Below are 21630 nucleotides of genomic sequence, written 5' to 3' on the forward strand. Positions count from 1 at the left end.
AAGCCTCTCACTTCCAAGGTGATTTGCCTAAAAATCTCTGTAAAAAAGAACTCTCTTAAGGGCTGTTATCATACCTTTCCTAGTCAATCACTACTAGCAGACTGCTATTTGCCACAGCTGAAATCAAAGTAAACCAATAATGATGTGAAATAAGGTTTATCTTCAGAATGTCCCACTTTTTTTGCATTAAAAAATTTTATTAGTACATGTTTGTACCACATGATTACATTCATCGTGGGGGTGTAGTACATAAACAGAATACATCTTAACTCTTTTATCATCCCCTTTCCCTCTCCTCCATCTCTTGGTCATTTTAAAAATATTATTACATGTTTGCAGGACACAATGTTTACATTCCTCATGTGGAGATGGTTCATGTATATAACACATTGCAATTCCTTTTCTCAACCACCCAGTCTTCTGACATCTTTCATGGTTCTCTAAACACTTCAGTGTGAGACCTGACTGAGCTAAAGTGATTCCATGTTGGATGAGTAATGGCCCCAGAGGCCGCTGTGTACCACTCCCCTTTGTAGTTGCACCCCTACCTTTGCTTAGGAATATCAGACAGCAGAACTTTGTGTAATCTTTACTGCTTAACTTTGTGATCTTAAATTCCTAGCCCCAACTGTGAATAATGTGAGTTAATGGGCAAATACTTAAAAGTTCGGGAAAATGAGATAAGATCTGTGCCGTATACAGAGACCCAAAGTTAATTGTTTTACTGATTGCTTGTCCAAAATGCCTTAGAGACCCCTGTAAGCATCTTTTAATCATCAGTGTGTGCTTGCTGAGTACGTGGCTCCTGACCAACAGCAGACCAGTAGCCCTTGTCCCCTGCCTCCAGGCTTTGAATGCTAATCCCCCCCATCCCTCTTATAAAAAGGACCTCAGCCCCTGAGCTAGCGCCTCTCAGAGCTACTAGGCTCTGGGAGTGCCATCTGGACAGACTAATAAAAGTATGTTTCCTTTCTAATGTGTCTAGTGTGTTCCTTCCCAGGTGAATCTCATGGCTGTAGAGCTCTTCGCAGCGGTATTTTGAGCTCTTCGGAGTGATATTGAGCTCTTAGTAGCGGTAGTAAGGCCTTAGGTCTTACATCAGTCCTTGTCAACAGACTGTTGCCCAGGGATATGTCAGGCACAGAAGGAAATTATTTTTTCATCACCGTATACTGCTGAGTCACAGTTCATGAAGACTAGATATTCAAGTCCTGGGTGGTCAAAAATACTCCAGTCACCCCTGATATTGCAGATGTTTTTTATATAATAGAAAGCACTTCCCCATGTGGAGATCATGGGAGAACAATTTAGAAGCATGCTGCTTTCCAACCTCATAAATAGGAAGGGTTTGTTCTGCCTAAGGGTGGCCAACCTTTATCAACACAACAAATTTCTGCTATGTCCTCAGCAGAGGCCGTTCAGCCTTTCCAAGATGTGCTGCAAACCCCAGAAATATCACAAGGACAGTGGTAAATTGACACCACAGAGAACAACCAGATATTCTCCTCAGCTAGCTTTTCCTTTGCACTTGGTGAGTCTCTGTGTGTGAGTCACAGATGAGAATGGCTAGTGTGCAACCTGGGTAGACAGTCAAGCCTTTGGGTAAGGATGACAGCAAGTGGCAGGCACCATCAGAGAAAAGCCAGCCAGTGCAGTAAGAACTGAGCACCACAGACCTCACCATGCATGTCTCATTTTACTGAATGAACTGGAAGCTCCCTGAAGGTAGGAACCACTCTTCCCTCCAGGTTTAGAGAATGTTTGACCTCTGGGTATCAACTATAAACCTGATCAACTGACAAAGGAAACAGACAAAGGAAAAACAAAACGTCTGTCACCAATTAAGTAATGAGCACTGAGGGCCCTTTTTAACCTCAAGTGCACTTACAACATTCCTGGCCTTAGTTTCCATCTGAATCACGCAGGCAGAGTCCCAAGCCAAATCAAGCAGCCAAAACTCTTTTTAACAGTTTCCCACCCAAGAGATTTGGTAAAATCCATTAAGGAAGAATCCTTGTGGTAACAGGATGCATACGCTTGGTCAGCACCTCCTCTTTCTAGGCCAACTTCCCTAATTCTCCACTCAACATGGTAAGAACAGCAGTCTCAAAAGGGAGGTCACACAGTGGTTGCTGATACTCCAACTGCTTAACTCGAGACACACAGACTCTTCTAGATTATTCGGCTTACTTTCCATTACTCTCCACTGTGGTATCGACTGGCCAAAATGATGGACAATCCAAAGCCATCTAGATTTGTTTAGGGGACTGAGCATCCAGATTCATCTTCCTAATTCATCTTCACTTTGAGCTACTATTAAAATTATTCTGCAATCCCAAACACACTGCCCACAGGGATAGTGGTGGAACAGAGCCATCATGTCCCTGGAGTAGGAGAAAGAGGAAGCAAGATTACAATCAGTTTTGCTACAGAAAACAGTATGGATAGGAAGTCAAAGATATGTATCAATTCCCCCTTTTCGCTTTTGTGATTAAAAAGATCTGGGACAAACTCAAAAAGCCATAGGCATGGGAATGCAGGCATTGTGTATTTTGGAAATAAAAACTTAGTGTGGTAATTCTCTGACTTTCTGCAACAGTCTTTCCAAATAATTAATCATGTTGTTCACAAGCTATGGGGCGGGTGTGTGGTCCAGAACATGGATCATAGGAGCAGCTTATGAACATGATTATGCAGACACGCTGGAAGGTGACCAAGGAGAGAATACCAAAACAACTTTTTTAAATAAGGAAAGCAAAAACACTTTAAGTTGCTTTCTAAAAATTATTTTCTAATAAAAGAAATTATTAAGTTAATTTTCTTGCTTGCTTCAAGATCATCTGGCCTCCTGAATTTCCTAATTGCCTGTGTTAAGCCAGGTCCTATATGTCTAAGGTTGCAGGACAAACAACACGAGTAGCCCTAAAATCCTCAATGTTTCTTTTTATTTTTTAATGTTTCTTTTTCAACAGAAAGAGGGTGATTAGAATTGATAACGATTTAGGTTTAAAATTTCTGTTGCAGCTAGAGGGTGTTTTTTAAAATTAAGACCATTATTGCATACTTTGCCTTTGGATGGCATCCAACATTTTTCAGATAAACACCCATCTGTACAAACTATCAGAGTTTCCACTTGTTTTACAACCCTGGTCACAAGAGACTATGATTTGGATGGCAGCCTACATCCTTCTGTAACACAACAGCCTAGAGTCAGATAGAGAGGTGGCTGAATAGTACCTAAGGGGGAAAAGTGAAAATGGAAACCCAGCATGGACTCTCTCTCATCAAAGTTCCCAGGCACCATTGGCACAACCTCGTTTGGTATTTGGCAAAGGACTGGTACAATCCCACCGAAGTTAGTGAAAGAGAACCAAAAATAAGACAATGAAGCCTATTTTGGGGAAGCAACTAAAACATTCAGGAGCTCTGTCTGGCTTCAGGGCCCCACTGCAAGTGGCCCCCCCAATCAGATCTGTACACGCATAACGGTCTGATCTGAGCAAGGGCTCTAGCAGAGAATACACATATAGTGGGTCTTCCCACCCACCAACTGTAGTTATATATGTGAACTGATCCTTTTAATAGCCTCTCTTTTGATTTCCTCCTGCTCTGTTACATCCTTCTAAAGATGCAACACTCAGTTCTAAACATAAGAAATCAGTTTATCAACAGGTTGTGGAAATGAATGAGAAAGCATCTTAGTGCTCTCTTATAGAGTAGAAAAATTAACCTTGACTGTCAATTTGAATGGATTGAAAGAAAGGCGCCTAGGAAATTAGTAAAGCATACTCATGGGTGGGTCTGGGTGTGTCACAGAGGGTGTTGCCGGGACTGGAATGGCTGGGGGGGGGCACACCTGGGGAAAGGGTTGGACCCTGAATGTGGGTGGCATACTCCAATAGACTAGGGGCCTGGAAGGTCCAAAAAAGGAAGAAGCTAACCAGACCACACAAGCTCATTTCTTCCAGAGTGGGTGCATCTTCTGCTAGTACCATCACCCAAGCTTGTCAGACTCCAGCTTCTTTGGTCTTGCAACATGGACTGATACCAGTACCTCTCCAGAGATCTTTCAGGCTTTCAGACTTAACACTGGGATTATGGCTTCTCAGACTGAGCTGCTACCTTGTTTTGCTGCTCTCCAGTGTTCAGGCAGTCACATCTAGCTTTTGATCCTGTAAGCCAATCTAATAAATCCACTCACATTCATTCTCATATTCCCCCTCTCCCCTATATAACCCTGACCAATACACAAGGCCCCAGGATTTTCAGCTCAACAATGCAATCTTACAATGTGCTACATTCCCAAAATTCTCTTTCTGGGAACATGGTAGAGAGGAGCTTTGCAGGTGGTAGGACACAACAGGTAAAGCTACCCAATAAAAATTCCATGCCCCTTTCAATTAAACATTTCAACTTACTACAGAAAACTAAACACAGAACATTGTCTCTTATGTGCAAAAGATGAAAAAAATGAAGTAAAAGCATTCTCACAGTTAAAAAAAAAAACAACAAAGTCACACAGAATTGTCATGCAGACATCATTCATTCACAGTTTGGGAATGAATGACAAAGTGCTCCAAGCCCTCTTAGAATCTCTTCCAGTGCTACCTTTAGTTAACAAGCTCCCTTCTGAAATGCAAATATACTCTAGCAGATAGCAGTCTCTTAGCTATTTATACCACCCCGTGACTTTTTAAAATCAGATAAGAACCTAACATTTAGCTGAGATCATTCACACAGAGAAACTGTTAAATTCTGAGGGTGAAAAGAAATGTGGGAGTGGAGTTCAGGAGCACTTAGGGTTCCCAGTGATCAGAGGGTAAGACTAAGGTAAGAGGGAGCTGCAAAGGCCAAGGTGCAGCAGGAGAGAGAGCAGATGAGGTAGAAAGGGCCTCTGTGCACTTAACTCAGTAGCAACTGCACCTATCAGGAAAGGCTTTCTAGTTGTCAAGGACACAATCTAAACACTGACATTAGGATTCTCTTCCCCACTAACATTTTACTGCTACAGAACTCTTTTCATAAGTATGACTGGGATCACTATCTACATGTAATGCCTTATCTTCTTATCTTTAAATGAAACCACTTAAACTGGGATTTAGAGGTTTTGTTCTAGGTGAGAAGCTTTATGTAAAACAGCTCCCCAGAAATCCTTAATAAAGGAAATATTGGAAGTGCTGTGGATAGGCTTCCCCATTCCTGTTGACAATCTAAACTTTATCAGCATCTTATTTCCAGCATGGGTATGAGAATAAACTAGTGCCATCATCCCATACAAAAATCAAAAGGTTGTTTTGGTTTCTCTTGTGTTTTAGAAAAAGAAAGCAAGAAACCCTTTCTGAAAAATCAACAAAGGCAACATGGGTCTTCTAAAACATCCACAAGGAAATGCCTGGATTACCTTGAACCAGCTCTCATGGTCTTGCTGATGGCTGAGAAGAACCTGAGGCCTTTCTGCTGTTAAACAAGACACAGCATTAAGGCATGGGCAGGAGATCCCCAGGAGCCTTAGACATCTGCCATCAGGCAGAAAGGAGAAGGTTGACAGAAGCTTCAGAACTCTCCCTTTCCTAACTTAGTATCTGTCATTTTCTGTTGTTTTCTTAAAGAGGGATTCCAACTTGGAAAAACATCAGGGCCCTACAAGAACTGTCTCTGATCTGAACATTCTCTGGGCACTCCAATTCAGCAACACCAACAATAATTAGGAGCTCCCTTCAGTCACTCCACCTACACTTAAATTTGTCCCTTGTTCTGTGATTACATCTGATGAATAGGAATACACCTCCTGAGTCAGGGGACTGAGTACTGTCATGCCCTTCTCCCACATTCACAATCAGGATACAACAGACAAGTAAATTTGAACTCCAGAAGGAATCTTGACCTTTCATTTGACTTTCCCTTGGTGAGTGGGGGGGGGTGGAGGGGAGGTTACAGTATTCCCCCTGGATCTCCTGGACAATGTCTTCCTCCCACTCCAATGTGACATGACTGCCCCTCCAACACACACACACACACACACACACACACTCACACACACACACACTCACACACACACACACTCACACACACACACACTCACACACACACACACTCACACACACACACACTCACACACACACACACACACACACACACTCTCTCTCTCACACACGGATCCTGCCTGCTGGAAGACAGACTACTCAGCCAACATAGACTAAGTACTCCACATCTTGGCCCAATCATCCTTATCCAAAGCTCTGAAACTCACAGCCTTTCTCAAATATCAGAGAACAGGCTCCCCACTTCAGATGTAATGTCCTCCCTACCAACACCCACATCCTAACTTTCAAGGTTTTGTGCTCATCTCTAAAACTCAGCTCAAATGTCACTTTCTCTTCAATCCCTCTCAGTAACTGCTAGGCAGTGTTTACATAAGCCTTTGATCACTCATGAAAGAGCAACGTTTCCTACTAATGTTACTTGTTTCACAGACTCTTTGTTCATGTCTGTCTCTCACTTTGACTTCCAGGGTTCACTTCTGAATACTTTTCCATACATTTTATATCACATATGCTATACCGACAGCTATAAGACTCTGGTGTATGGGTCAAGAGCATAGGATTCTGGAACTAAATTACTGGTTTGAATCCTGGCTTATTAATTAGCATATTTATCATCTCCTTTATTCCTCAGTATTCTCCTCTGTAATATAAAGACACCCACTGTGTAGTATGTATGCCAACATATACACAGTATACCATAGTATACCACATACTATAGTGTAGTAATAATAGTAACTCACGGAGTTGTAATAAGGATTAAATGACAAAAGCATCAAAGACATAAAGAGCTTTGAGCAGTGCATAATAACTAGTTCACACTCATAACTGTTACAAAGAACATATAAATGTTAGCTATTCTCATGGAGGAAAGAGGTGAAGAGGAAGAGAGGGAAGATGGCTTATTCAGTGATCAATTGTATTTCCCACTTACTATATAGGACTCTTCTAAAGACAGGGCAGATACTGTGAAATTCTGCGGTGCCTAGAGGGTTACTGTGCACATAGTATTATTCTGTCAAGTTTCTATGAATAATACAGGTGACAGCTTTGGTCAACTACAAGCAAGAGGGTGAAATATATTCAGGCAAAGTTCTTCCCTGTAAACACGTTTGCAAATGCAAAGTAAGCTACCCTCTACCTCCATGACTACTCAACTCCAGACATCTTTTCCTAAGCCCTTCCCAGGGCTCTGGGATCTTTTCTTCCTGAACCCTCTCTCCAGAAGACCTAATTCATTCCCACGCATTCCTTACCAAACTTCTATCTCTGCTGGGATCCATAACTAACTATAGATATAAAAGTCACCTCACTGACTTACATTTCATTATGTCAAACCTCAAACTCAGGTTGTCTAAAACTGAACTCCTCCTCCTCTCCATCCCAACTCCCCCTGACCCAATCCTTTATGTTCCTCAACTCAACAGTCAGCACCTCTGAGATGGATGAGGCAGAAATACAAACATTCTCAACTCCTTCCTCTCTGGTTTATCTGCCAAATCTCTCATTGAACTCTCTCTTAAATCCAGGTACTTATATCCTTCTCTATGACTAATTTAATTCAGAACATTGTCACCTGTTAGAACAACCTCCTAATCAGTGTTCCAGCTGCAGATTTCCTTTTCTCTCATCCACTATCTACTCTAAAGCATGAGTTTTCTTTTAAAAACATGAATCTGGGGCCGGGGATTTAGCTCAGTGGTTCTGCCACCTGCCTCACAAGTGCCAAGTCCTGAGTTTGATCCCCAGTAAAAAAAAAAAAAAACATAAACCTGACCGTGTCTTTCCTTATTTAAAGACATCAGTAAGTGGCTTTCCTCAAATACTGGAATAAAGCTCCAACAAGAGCCACTATGATCTGGTCTCTGCTTACCTCTCCAGCCTTGTTGGGTCACCTTTGCACCCCCACAGTTGTACTCCAGCCTGATAAGGCCCCTCCAACAATATTGAATTACTAGCAGCTCAGACTCCGTGCTCCATCCTTAGGACTTTGTTCTTCTGCAGCAATGTCCTTTTCCAACCCCTTCACCTGGTTAAATTCTTCTACCAGGAGTCCCTTGTAGGTTCTCCTGGTGTCTGTGCTTAACCTCATGCCAGCCCACTAAGCTCTTGGAGGCACTATGAACCCTATGAGACCAGAACTTGGGGTTTATACATCATAACACTCTGTGATTAGCAGGTATCCAATGGCTATTTGAGAACTGAGAAATAATGGAAGAAGCATAAGAAAAAAACTTGAGGTTTCTCTTCAACAATGAAGCATAGAAAAATAAAGAGTAAGTTACAAGACTGATTCTCTGATATGCTGTTACCTGTTTCATATGCTTAGAAAACACATAAGGAGTACCACACATATGTAAGAGTAAACTATTTGGCATACAGGAGGAATGACATCAGGTCTGCATCTGAGAATGCTATGAACAAATCTTACCACAGAAACTCTACAAGGCCAAAATTTACTCGAGAAGAATAAAACCTCAGTCAGCAAGCTATCTCTCTGCATAGGTTCACAAGACACATCTACTAATCCAGGATATGTACTTTTCCAGGATATGTACTTTTCCTTGGTTAGAAAAAAAGTTAAGTGTAATGTAACTTCAATTAAAGTCCTTGACTGTTCGTTGACATTTGAAAATGGTAAAGAGCAGACAACAAAAGTTTCACAAATACACAGTCCTTTTCTTTTTTCTTTTTTCTTTTTTTTTTTTTTTTTTTTTTCCAAACTCGGGACCATGTGCTTGTGAGGCAGGCGGCAGAACCACTGAGCTAAATTCCCAGCCCTCACAAATACACAGTCTTGTGTATACAGGACATTTATACACACACACATGTGCACATCCAAACCTTGGCATGACATATAAAATCTAGCTAAGAAGGGATATTAACTATCTGCAGAGTTTTTATAATGTGTAAAAGAAAGATTAGAGCCGGGCGTGGTGGCGCACACCTGTAATCCCAGCACTCGGGAGACAGAGGCAGGAGGATCGCTGTGAGTTAAGACCAGCCTGGGCTACATAGTGAGTTCCAGGTCAGTCTCAACTACATAGTGAGACCCTGTCTTTAAAAAAAGAGAGAGAGAGAAATTAGAATTTACTCTTCATCTATCTATAAAAGTACAGATATATTTCTTTCAAACATGCATCCACTTTGGTAATCAGTGGCACCTCCACTCAACTCTTGCCACAACTTATTTTGTTAGTAAAGACTGTATATACAAAAAAGTAGAGAACCAAATCAAGGTTACTGGTAGATAGAGTGGCTACAATGGAAATTTTTTTCATCAAGATCACCACAGAGTCCATATAAAGACTGCATTATGAACAAGCATTTCCCAAGGAAACAACTTACTAATATACTTAACACTACACTCAAACCTTAATCCGTAGCTTCTGAATCTTAGCCAATATATGCTTTATAAGTCTACTTAATGCAGTGGATTACACAATATAGACTGTTTAGTCCATCTTTGAATATAGATTTGATATATTTCTCCAAATTTATTATACTACTTTTTCTGAATTCCAATTAAACTAACAACTGGATAAGAACTTTGTTTCTTCGGTGTACACAGAGTAGTCCTAAAGCCAAGCGTAGTACATAAAAGAATATAAACTATAATGAATGTAATATCACAAACCAATGAGTAAGGAATAAGTTATTCAGCAAATAGGATAGGGAAAAAATGAGTACTAGCAGAGAGTAGAGAATCAAATTAAAACCTCAAAATGTATAACAGGTATTGGGAAATGGGAAGAAAATTTTAAATGGGAAGGGAAACAAGGGAAGTGGGGAGATAGGAACAAGAAAACAAAGAATAGAAGGGAAAAATAGAAGTTAAGCTCTAGTAAATAAGGAGAAGAAATGGGAATGAAGAGAGGGGAGGGGAATGGTTTAAAGAAGCAAGATATATCATGTACAGGTACAAATACATGTTATCATTATGTATATCTAAAATGTACCAATAAAAATTTTTTTAAAGCCAAATTCTAAATTTACTAAAGCAGATGTGACCAAATTCTGTAAACAGCCAGTAGTAAATATTTCAAGTCAAATAGTAAATACTGTAGTTCTCCTCATAATATGTCAACTCTACCACTGTCAAAGCATACACAAGCACCATGTAAATAAGTAAGTGTGGCTATGTGTCAATTAAACTATAGTGTCAGGCCAGATTTGCCCCACAGATTATAGTCTGTTGACCCCTGGGCAAAAAAGATAAATGCTAATAAACAAATACATTCCAAAAGAAAATGCTGGTGAATAACTCAGTAACAGGCAAGGATTTCTAAGCAGAAACGTCAAAGAAGAGACCAGATTATGTGTATCATACATATTTAAACTTCTGCTAGTAAAACAAGTACTATAAAGAAATTAAAATTAAAAAGAAAACATCAAAATAGAAAAACATTTGAAATGAATATAACAAAGGATTTAGAGCATGAATGGTATAGCTTCCATCTCTCAAACTGGCAAAAAATGATCCTAACAATGACCATATATAAAACAAGCACTAATAGCCACTACTGCTGTATCAATCACCAAGCAAATAAAACAATATGCCTTAAAAGGCCTTTTTAAAAAAGGCCTTTAAAAAATTCCTTCTTGCCTTTACAGATTCACTTTTATAAATCTAACCTACAAAAATATTGAGCCACACAAGTATTTTTGGGTAATAATGCCCTTTATTATCCTAACTTACAACAATCTAAATGTTTAACAACAGAGATATTTAAATAAATTCTAGCACATATATTACAATGGACATATATGCATATTAAACCATATTTTAGCAGAACATAAGCGTAAGAAAAGTTCATAATAAAACATTACTAAGTGAAATAGTCACCAGAAAGTGTTTATGAAATATCCCACTTCTAATATACGCATATGCAGAGAAAAATATCAGAAAAAATATATCACATATTAAGCAGTAATGATTTCTGGGCTGTGGGGTTATGGTTAATTTTTTCCCTCTTTATTGTTTTCTATAGTCTTTGAATTTTTGGTAATATCATGTATTCGAAATATAAAAGCCAACAAATATTACTTTCAAAATATAAAAAAGTGGTTTCTTAGGGCCGAGAATTTAGCTCAGTGGCACCACACCTGCCTCACAAGCATAAGGTCATGAGTTTGATCCCTGGTACCACCTCCTGCAAAAAAAAAATTATTACTAAGGTCATAGGAGAAATAATAATTAACTGCTATGAGTATGGAAAAATAAAACTGGAGAAAAGCAGTAACAACTTGATTCATCTATATCCATTCGGTATTTCCGCTACTCTTTCCCTTAAACAGCTTTAACAACTCTAAAAGGGTGAAGATCTCCCAGAACAAACACATTCCATCCTCACAATGGAACATTTCAGAATTCTCCTGAGATTTTTAAGAATGCTAGTGATCTTGCTTCCCAGCTAAATTAGTGCGAATCTGAACTTCAGTATGACTCGTTATTTGCCTAAAGATTCAGCAATCCAAGTTACTGTGCTCCGTTCAACAGATAACACCATCAATAGCTTAATAAAGAGCAAATATGAAAGCAAACTGCTTAAAGTCAAAAGGGAAGAGTACACACTGTCTTGAAATTTAAAAAATCTCAGCAAAGTCTAAATGGAGGCAATTTGACTATACAACACTGTACATAACAAAATCCTTTAAAAGTAAATATACAAGGGCCAGGGATTTAGCTCAGTGGTTCTGGCACCTGCTTCACAAGCACAAGGACCAGAGTTCGATACCAGTACCCAAAAAAAAGTAAATATACTATGATTCAGCTATTCAGTCTAAATATCTGCTAAGAAAACAATCTGACAAATGTTGAAAGTACATGAAGAGAGGTATTCATCATAGAATTTACAATCAGAACAAAAACAGTTATTATACATTAAATATTTTACATCCATAAAATGAAAGGACACCATTAAGAATAAGACATAAATGTGCTCTTAACAAGATACAAAAATAATTGTGATTTATCACGGAGTCTCTTTAAAGCAAAATATAAGACTATATACCATAACATTTTGATTATACTTGTGTGTCAATCAGCTTGGGTTGCCATAAAACATATCATAGATTGGGTGGTTCAAATGGGAGAAATTTATTTTCTCACAGTTCTGGAGAGTAGAAATATGACATCAAAGTACTAGCATAGTCAGGTTCTGTTGAAGGCCCTTATTATAGTTTAGATGTAAAATGCCCCCCTCATGTATGTAGAGATGGGGCTTTTGGAAAGAGACTGGATCATGGGGTGACACACTCATCCATGGATTGATCCATGGATGAGTTCATCATAGCTAAATGTGCTATTAGAAGGTATGGCCTAGTTGGAAGAGGTGCTGGGGGGCAGGTACCTTCAGAAGATATATATATTCCTTTCCAGCTCTTTTCTTTTCTCTCTGCTTCCTGGTCTCTATGAAGTAAGAAGTTTTCCTCTGCCATACCCTTCCACCATACCACTTCTGCTCTGGAGTTGTCAACCATGGATTTAAACCCCAAAACTGGGAATAAAATTAAATCCCTCATCCTTTAAGTTACGTGTATGTGAGGTATTTTGTCCCAGCAACAGGAAAGCTGGCTAATCCAAAAATTTGGTGGGTGAGTGGGTTATTTCTGTGCCTGACTATGTAATTTAGAAGCCTTTGGAACTGGTTTGCAGGAGTCTGGAAAGGTTTAGAGATTCTGGCCAGAGAAGCCCTAGAACGCAGTAAGCTATTGTAAGTGGTTCTGGCCAGAACTCAGGAGACCAGAATGCTGACAGAAATGCAGAAAGTAAAGATACACTGCTAGCCTTGCCAGTGGAAAGCAAGCTGCTTCTGGTGGGCCTTATGGATAGATATGAAGAAAAGGGCATTTACCAAATTAAAGGCTACATAAGAGGTACCAAGAGATGTGTTAATCTGCTTAAGCAAAGGAGCTACATCTGGAGTCACCACTTAATAAAGTTTATGGTAACTCACTGTCATTCTCTAGGATCCATCCATCTTCTGCACAGGCCAATCAGAAGAGTTAAACATGGATGTAGTAGGAACCACCAACCCTGCATCTTTCTCAGGTCCTTTATGAGGGCATTAATCTCTGCAGTTCTTCCAGGGATGCAATACTGCTTCTTATTTACTATTTTCCCAGATAAAGGCAACTCTAATGGCTCCATTTGGCCTTTCTTTCCACAACAACCACTGCTCCACAGATTAGGGAACCAATATGTGGACTGGGCCAAGTACTAAGTACATCTATCCATTTACGAGCCAACCAACCACAGACTGAATTCTTTTAAAACCATGGGCCAAAAAAAACCTCCTCCTTTAAGCTGGAATGTCAGGTATTTTTGTCCCAAGGATGTCCCAAACTAATACAGCCCTCTTGGTTTTTCTAGGTATTGTAACATAATAAAAGGTGGGGTGAGAAAGCATGAAAGAGATTCAGAGAAGGCATGGAAGCATGCATACGTGTACATGCAGAAAAAGGACCACTCTTCCACTTTATATAAGGATACAATTCTATCAGAGTAAAGCTCCACCCTTATGACTTTATTTACCTTAAATTATCTCCAGACCTTATCTCCAAATATAGTCATATTGGAGGTTAGAGGTTCAACATATGAATTAGGCTAAGGAAGGGATACAATTCAGTCCACAGCAATTTGTTACATATTTTTTTATGAACAGGGCTATGTAAGAATGAAATTCTGGAAGTTTTTGCCTCTGATGTTTAAATCATAGTTATGTCTGTCAACTAGACATAAGAATGGTTAATTTCTACAATACATGTTATTGCTTGTTTATAATTTAATAAATATTGGAATAAATGAGTTCCATTGAGAAAAAAGTGGTAAATTTTAACAAAGCTTTGAGAAAAGGTCCCATCTTCTACTGTGCTACATTGGCCACACTCACCAAAGGAACAAGAACTGAGTGCAACAACCTCAGTTCTGATACCAGGAAATGCATCTAGGAATCAGAACAGGCTCTTTCTTGAAAGCATCAGCCTAATTTGCTATTATGATCAAAACAGACAATAAAATCCACTGGGTGCTATTAGGAAGGACATTAGAAGTAAAATGGAAAACATGACCTACTCAATGCCTGGTCCTACAACCACAGCTGGAACCAAGGAGTGTTGTAGGCCCTAGTGCTGGCACAGAAGGAAGGCAAGTAGGCTTCTGCCTTCCTTATTCCTCAAGAACACAATAGGGCAACAAGATACAGTATAATCAAAGAACACCTAAAATAATCAAAGCCAAACCTTTACTTTACTCATTGGCAATAAACGAACAGGCACTGTGCCATTTTTCACTTACCACTTGTCATCAAATATGCCACTTTCCCTTGCCCCCACCCCACGCATCCTGACTCCAAACACAGAGGCATGAAGCCAAGACCAGGAGCTCTTACTTGCCAGACAGCAAACTCTTAACTGTTATCTTTTCACAAGGCACATGTCCAATAGATGACTGTTAAGTGAGTGCCCATTAAGTCAAAGCATTTTCATAACCAATCATTTTTCTAATTAGAAAGCAACATTTAGCTTGGGAAACTGGAATAGTCTGATAAAATTCTATATGCTAAATATATTCAGTACATATTATAATAAGAAAACCTTAAAGATTTGACTTTAAGGTGGTAAGACTAAAAATAATAATAATAGTAATTCACAATGAGTAAAACTAGAGTTGCATTGTCCCATCACATCACAAAAGATACTAGAGACAAGTAAGTTTTGTCACCCCTGTGACAAGCTGGCCTTCAATTTTACTCTTTGTTGACCAGCTAAGATGGTCCTAGTTGTAGTCAAAATTATAACTGAGCAACTTCTTCCACTTCAGGTATAATTAACAGAAAGAGAACATCCACAGAATAATCCAACAGCTTCAATTCATCCATAGTTACATTTAGGAAGCAGAATAGGACATTGCTAATCATGAGTAAAATATGGCAAGTCCTGGTCAATAATGCCAGGCCTCTCATAAACCTTCCCAGATATGAAGAAATAGAATTTACATTTTATTTCAATTCAAGTTTCCCCTCCACTCAGAAAGTTCTGGGCTGTGCTATACCTGGCCCCCATTCACAGATAGTACCTTCTCATCCTCCACATAAGCCACCCTGACTAATGAGAAATAAGGATCCTCATCATTTGTCTGCCCAACATAAGTAAGCAATTGAGACTACTTCTTAATGAGCTGAACTAATAGTAAAATTACTTAGAAAAGGGAAAAAAAATGTTTTATGGCAGTACTGGGGATTGAACTAGGATCTTCACACTAAGCTACATCCTCGGCCCTTTTTATTTCTTATTTTGAGAGACCTCACTAAGTCACCACGCTGCCCAAGCTAGGCTCAAACTTATGATATTCCTGCCTCAGACTCCCAGAAAGCTGAGATTACAGGCATGTACCACCACCCTAGTAAAAGGAAAAATTATTTAGGCAAAAATCCATGTTCAGGAATCAAATCTACCTCAACTCAGTCTTGCCCCTCAAATGTGATGGTCAAAATTTTAGTGCATTATATTTTAAATTCAATTATTTTATAATTGCCAGATAAGTCCATTCCTGGTGTACTACTCACCATAGGGCTGACTCATCTATTTAAAACAGAAAAAGAATCTTCTAATAGGAGACTGCACTGCCATCCAGTTTTATAAAGCTAAAGGCTACACTCAGTATTTTTTAAATTTCAGAGCCATTCTTAATGATCATAAAAAGGTTTTTTTCTTCATTGTATACTTCTCTAACAGCTTATCATTTATGAGAGAGCAAAGAGGAAAGAGAGTGTGAGAGTGAGCAAGAAAGAGGGACAGGGAGGGAGGGAAAGAGGGAGAGAGAGGGATCATTTTGTTAGAATTGGGTCTCTGGTATTAAGGTTTAACAGTTAACTAAGACTTGGCTACATTTAACTATAAGAACCATAGTACATGTAAATGTATCTCTACGTATATGTATATGTACATGTCAGGAAGGTGCAACCATTAATGGAGAGAAGAAATTTTTTCCAGGGTTCCCCATAAAGAAAACACTGAAAAATACAATGACAATGATAATAACAATTAGCACTTACTTATATCCTAGATGCTTTAGAAATATTCACTCATTTAATATTGCTATGAGATAAACACCGTTACTACCTACCTGCATTTAGTAGGTAAGGAACAGAGTAGGTGAAGAACAGAGTACTTAAGCAAACTGTCCAGTCATATAGCTCCCAAGTCCTGTGTGCATTTGGGCTTCAAGCATCAAAAGCTGGCTCTAGAGCCTGCATGCTTGCCTACAATGTCTCTTGCTGCTCTGAGGACAAGTGAACTATTGAGAGTATCTTCAACCTCCTTGCAATGTGTATTGCTTTCACAGGACATTTTTTAGGTTGTGCTTCAGTACATGCCAAGAGAAAAAAACACACACCTCAGTTCAGAAGCAAAAATTCCATGGAGACCAAAATGAGGCAGTACAGGCATATGGTTTCCTAAATGATGGGCAAGTGTTGGAGATATTTAGATTCTCTGGGAGAATAGATGGCCTCAATCTTTCATGCTAAGCTTCATGAATAATACATTCCTTCCACCAAGTCTGATAGGCACTGAGTGGTTCAGATGAGGTCACCCACTGACACTTTAGGCTGAGCTACCTGCTAGAGGTATCACCTGGGCTGGACATAGGACAGTCACCCTCCGAACCAAGGCTAAGAACCCTGACATGGACCCATATCTGCCTGAAGATAAGGTCAGCCTAGCTTTGCATGCATGTGACCGAAGGGAGTAACAAGAGGCAGAACTAGAAAAAACAATCCTAAAATTCATATGAAACCAGAAGAGACACAGAACAGCAAAAGCTATCCGAGGCAACAAGAGCAAAGCAAAAGGCATTACAACCCAGGATTTCAAGTTCTACTACAAAGCTACAGTGATAAAACAACATGGTACTGGCACAAAAAACACGCATGCATGTCAATGGAATAGAACTGAGGATACAGAAATAATCCCAGGTACATTCAGCCTTCTTATATTTTTGACAAAGAGCCCAAAAACATATGCTGGAAAAAAGACAGATCTTTAACAAATGGTATTAGGAAAACTGGTTATCCAAAAAAAATGAATCTAGACCCAAAATAAAATTTAAATAGATCAAAGACCTAGATATTAAAACAGAAACATTGAATCTGCTAGAAGATAAAATTTGTAAAACTCCTGAAGATATAAGGAATAGGAAGAATTTTCTGAACAAAACCCCAATTGCTCAACAAATAACATAAAAAAATCAACCAATGCAATTACAGCATATTAAAAGGCTTCTGGACTGGGGATGTAGCTCAGTGGTGCCGCTGCCTGCCTTTAAAGTGCAAGGTCCTGAGTTCAATCCCTGGCATATTAAAAAAAAAAAAAAAAGAAGGTCTGCACAGCAAAGGAGACAACCAACAAAGTGAAGAATGAGGAAGCCTGCAGAATAGAGAAAAAAAATTGCCAGCAATAAGTTAGTCTTCCTGAAATAGAAGACTAGTATCTACAAATATATAGAGAATTCCAAAAAAGACCCCCCAAAATAAGACTCAATAAAAAGCAAGTAAATATACATTTCTCAGAAGTAGTACAAATGGCTTATACACACATTTAAAAATGTTCAGCATATTTGACCATTTAAGAAATACAAATCAAAACAACACTGAGATTCCAACTTACTCTAGAAACAATGGTTATCATCAAGGACCCAAGGAAGAACAAATGCTGGCAAGGATATGGAGAAAAAGGAACCCTTCTACATTATTGGTGAGAACATAAACTAGAATTACCACGATGGAAATCAGTATGGAGATTCCTCAAAAAACTAAAATTAGAAATTCATCTGAACTAGCTATATCTCTTCTTGGTATCTTCCAAAAAGCATTAAAGACATCATATTACAGTACTATGTGCATACCCATGTTTACAGCAGCACAACTCAAAACAGATAATCTTAGAAATGGCCTATATGTCTACTAAAGATGAATGGATAAAGAAAATGTGATATATATGCACAATGGAGTACTATTCAACCATAAAGAAAAATAAATTTGAGTCATTTATAGGAAAATGGATGCACCTTGAGATCCTAATGCTAAGTGAAATAAATCAGAAACAAAAGTTTAAATATTGCCTGGTTTCTCTTATATGAAAACCCAAAGTATAAATAATTTAAGGAGCAAATAAAAGACAGATGATAGAAAACAGGGAGATAGACCTTTTGCAGATTGGGAAGGGATTTACGGATGGAGAGAGAAGGAAGAAAAGAGGAGGATAAGTAAAAAGAACTAAGATGCCATATGTATATGTAGCAACTCCCCATAATGAATGTATTCATGATGTATTGTAAACATGCACTCATAAAAAATCTAAAAAAATAAAATAAAACAAGATCATTGAAATATGAGTTAAACTAAAAAGCAATAGGTCCCCAAATGCCTGAGGAACAGTTCTCAACAGAGGCAGTCTGAATAATGTACAAAGATAATATAGTCAAATGTCAACCGTGACCATCACAAACCCATGAAATACTTAGCCTTGGCCTACATAACTTCTTGATACAACTCCAGAATAAAAGGGTTAGAAAGTATAACTCTAAGGAGCTGAATGGTCAACATGCTAGGAAAGATTTTTTTTTTAATGAGCCAGTTACTGGAAGAAACTAACAACGACAACAAAAAAATTTGATTTTAAAGTTATTATAACCTATCTTTTCAGCAGCTTCTCCACATTCAGGACAATAAAACCACTTCATGAGACTTTACTCATTAACTGAGTACTTACTATGAGGCAGACATTGATCTAGTGATTAGGAACAGAGTAGTGAACAGGAGAGACAAAAATTCCAGCCATCGTGAATTGTATCCTTGTACTGTATGTAAGTATACTCTATGTTACATTGGTAATTATTATTTCTATTCGTGTGCTATTACATATTCTGAACTAGGAGTAGTCAGGGGAGCTCAATACTACCAGAAAACTATGCAGCCAATGGGGAAAGGGCTCAATGGGAGTGTTGCAAGGTTACCAAGCCCAATGTGAGAAGGGTAATCTGAGTAGAGACCTGAAGGGGCCCAGGCAAGAACTTCGCAATACTTGGGTGGAGATGTCACAGAAGGAACAGTTAGGCAGACAAGGGGGCCAAAACAAGGTGAAGAAAGTAGAGAAAGGAGGAAAGAGATGGAGAGGAGGAAGTATGCACTGGTGGGCAGTGCTATCAATTGATCTGAAGGCCACTGCAAGGATTCTGTTTGACCCTGAGCTACCAATGGGTCCTGAGCAGAGGAGGCCTGATTTTCTTTCCCAAAGGCCCACTTTGCCTGCTTCACGCAGAGAAGACCACAAGCAACGAGGACAGAAGGAAGGCCAGTTGGGATCTTTCCATCCAGCAACATCTTGGGACATGGACATACAGCCTGTTGGTGCAGGTGAGGGGGATAAGCAGAGTACAGCCAACATGATATTCAGAAGCAAGGTCTCAGAAACCGAGGTCTAAAGCTCTGACAAAGCCCCTACCAGATTACTATTCTCTTGAGCAATAAAAGGAAAAGAAACACAGGTGGAGTCGATTAAAGTCAGGTTAACCAAATCAAGTCAGCTGGGCCCAAAGGAGCACAACCTGCAGCATGGGAGAGGCATTGCCATGTAGGTCTAGTCTGTCGGATCATGGTACAATAATGCAGCAGAGCTCTATACTGAGCTAGTCCTTCACATTTCTGATACCAGTTATTCTCCAAAGCATATTCCAATATATATCAGTGCTTAAAATATTTAGCAGTTTATAGCACCACTTAAATTCCAGTGCACACACAACACTGCCTTCCAAAATGCATCTGATGCTTCAGATGCTCCCTTCCCTCCTCCCAAGTACTGTATCTTGAGTGCTAATATCAGACAAGCCCTTCCTAAAAATGCATTGTCTTCCCAGACTCATACAGTCTGCAACGCCTAGCTCTGATCCCAATGTGCAAATGGCACAGCAACATCCCCTCCACAGACTTAGACCCTCACACGGGGAAAGGCTTCAGCATGTCTGCATGCCTCGTTCTACCACCAAGATTGATGCACAAAAGCTTACACATATTTGTCTCCACTCATCTTGACAAAAACTGTGATAAGAACAGAAGGAAAAATGGGAGGCATTCTGAGCAGGGGATACTAATATGTGCCTTCTTCACAAGCCTGATACTGAGAAGGCCACTGGCTGGCACACCCATCTGTGATCTGACACTTCTTCGAACCTCCTGAAGGAGGACAGAACACAGAAATGTACTGTCAAACTAAGCCTCCTTTTAGTCTCATTGACCCTTTGCCCAAAAATATTATAGCTGGATTTTAAGAAAATCAAACTATATATTTGTCTCATATCCATTACAATTTTCTTTCATGCTCTCTTTAAATTTCTCCCCCTGAATTGAAAGACTGACCACAAGCCATTAGGTAGGAAAACCTAGCCAAGTAAAAGGCTTAGATGTAAAGGGATGGAATAATTCACTATCACTGGAAGAGGGTTCACATATACAATACCCTAAATACACATTTTGCCAAGTATTGTTTCTGGAAATTACCAAATAACATGCAAGCTTATAAAACTTAGAAAACTATTCTGTAATACCTTACTCCAGCTCCTCTCTCTGTATGTATTTAATACCTGCCATTCTCACACATACCAACACACACCTAAAAATTTAAATTTAATAAATTACCCATTTATATAGAGAAACTACATATATAAAAGCATACTGAAAATAAATATATTTGCTTTAAAAATAAAGCTCAGTTTACTTTATCACCATTAAACTACTTATTAATAAAGCAAAACAGCATTTACCAGACAGGAGGAGATCAATAGTTCTGAATCTTCTTTTGTCCAACTGTATGCTGTATATTCAAGGACATTATTCTCTCCTTGCTGTTTGCACATATAAGCACAGTTTCTTTCAAAAACAGTGCGGATGCCTTTGAACAGAATCACACTAGTAGTGCAACCCATCCCCAAGGTGTGGATGTTCAGATTTCTAGTAATCTCTACTCCATTTTCACATCATTTTCTTTGGCTCTTCAGACACAAGCTCCCACTGTACCATCTCCATGACAGGCAGTTACCGGCACTGGAACAGAAGGGAAGTTCCAAGCTGTCACACTAGAATCTGCTTCTGCCCAACAGCCTGACAAAAAAATCCAAGCTCCGAATATAAAACAGGAGGGTGGGTGGTGCAAAATCAAGATGACACACCTCGGATGCACCAAGACTTTGAAAATATCGTTTCTCCAGTGGATTGCTTCACTGTTAATACAAAGAATAAATGTACAAAACATTTGAGTGGGGTTAATAGAAAACTGCTGGCTCCTGTGATTTGCTTGGGACTGTTCTAAATCTCAGAACCCGCCCAAAATGAAATAGACAGTGTCAGACAGCCACAGTGCTGCAAGAGCTGCTGGAAGGCACAAAGAATATTCATCTGCTGCAAGAAATCACCCTCCCAAAATGCTTAGCCTAGCATCTATATTAGCAAATATCTCTTTCCTTGACCTAAATGTGCTGTTTGTTTAATCCTGCATCGGCGAGGAACAGAGAAGCAAAAGGAAAAAAAAAAGT

General features: G+C 39.1%; 1 protein-coding gene across 5 annotated transcripts in view; it reads right to left on the reverse strand.

The window, feature by feature from the left end:
• Window positions 1–21306, reverse strand: part of Dock9 (dedicator of cytokinesis 9) — a 216531-nt gene extending 195225 nt beyond the window's left edge. For 2 of the 5 annotated variants that reach the window (XM_010604593.3, XM_010604592.3), the window contains exon 1: window positions 20863–21303. In XM_010604593.3, coding sequence (XP_010602895.1) covers window positions 20863–21024 — 162 coding nt within the window. In that variant the 5' untranslated portion in view covers window positions 21025–21303. Of the gene's footprint in view, window positions 1–20862 lie in introns of all 5 variants that reach the window. The other 3 variants (XM_010604588.3, XM_033760955.1, XM_033760957.1) reach the window with 3 other exon arrangements.
• Window positions 21307–21630: the final 324 nt, after the last annotated feature.

The sequence above is a fragment of the Fukomys damarensis genome, unplaced genomic scaffold (genome assembly GCF_012274545.1).
Source record: "Fukomys damarensis isolate Sample0158 unplaced genomic scaffold, DMR_v1.0_HiC HiC_scaffold_6, whole genome shotgun sequence".
Lineage (NCBI taxonomy): Eukaryota > Metazoa > Chordata > Mammalia > Rodentia > Bathyergidae > Fukomys > Fukomys damarensis.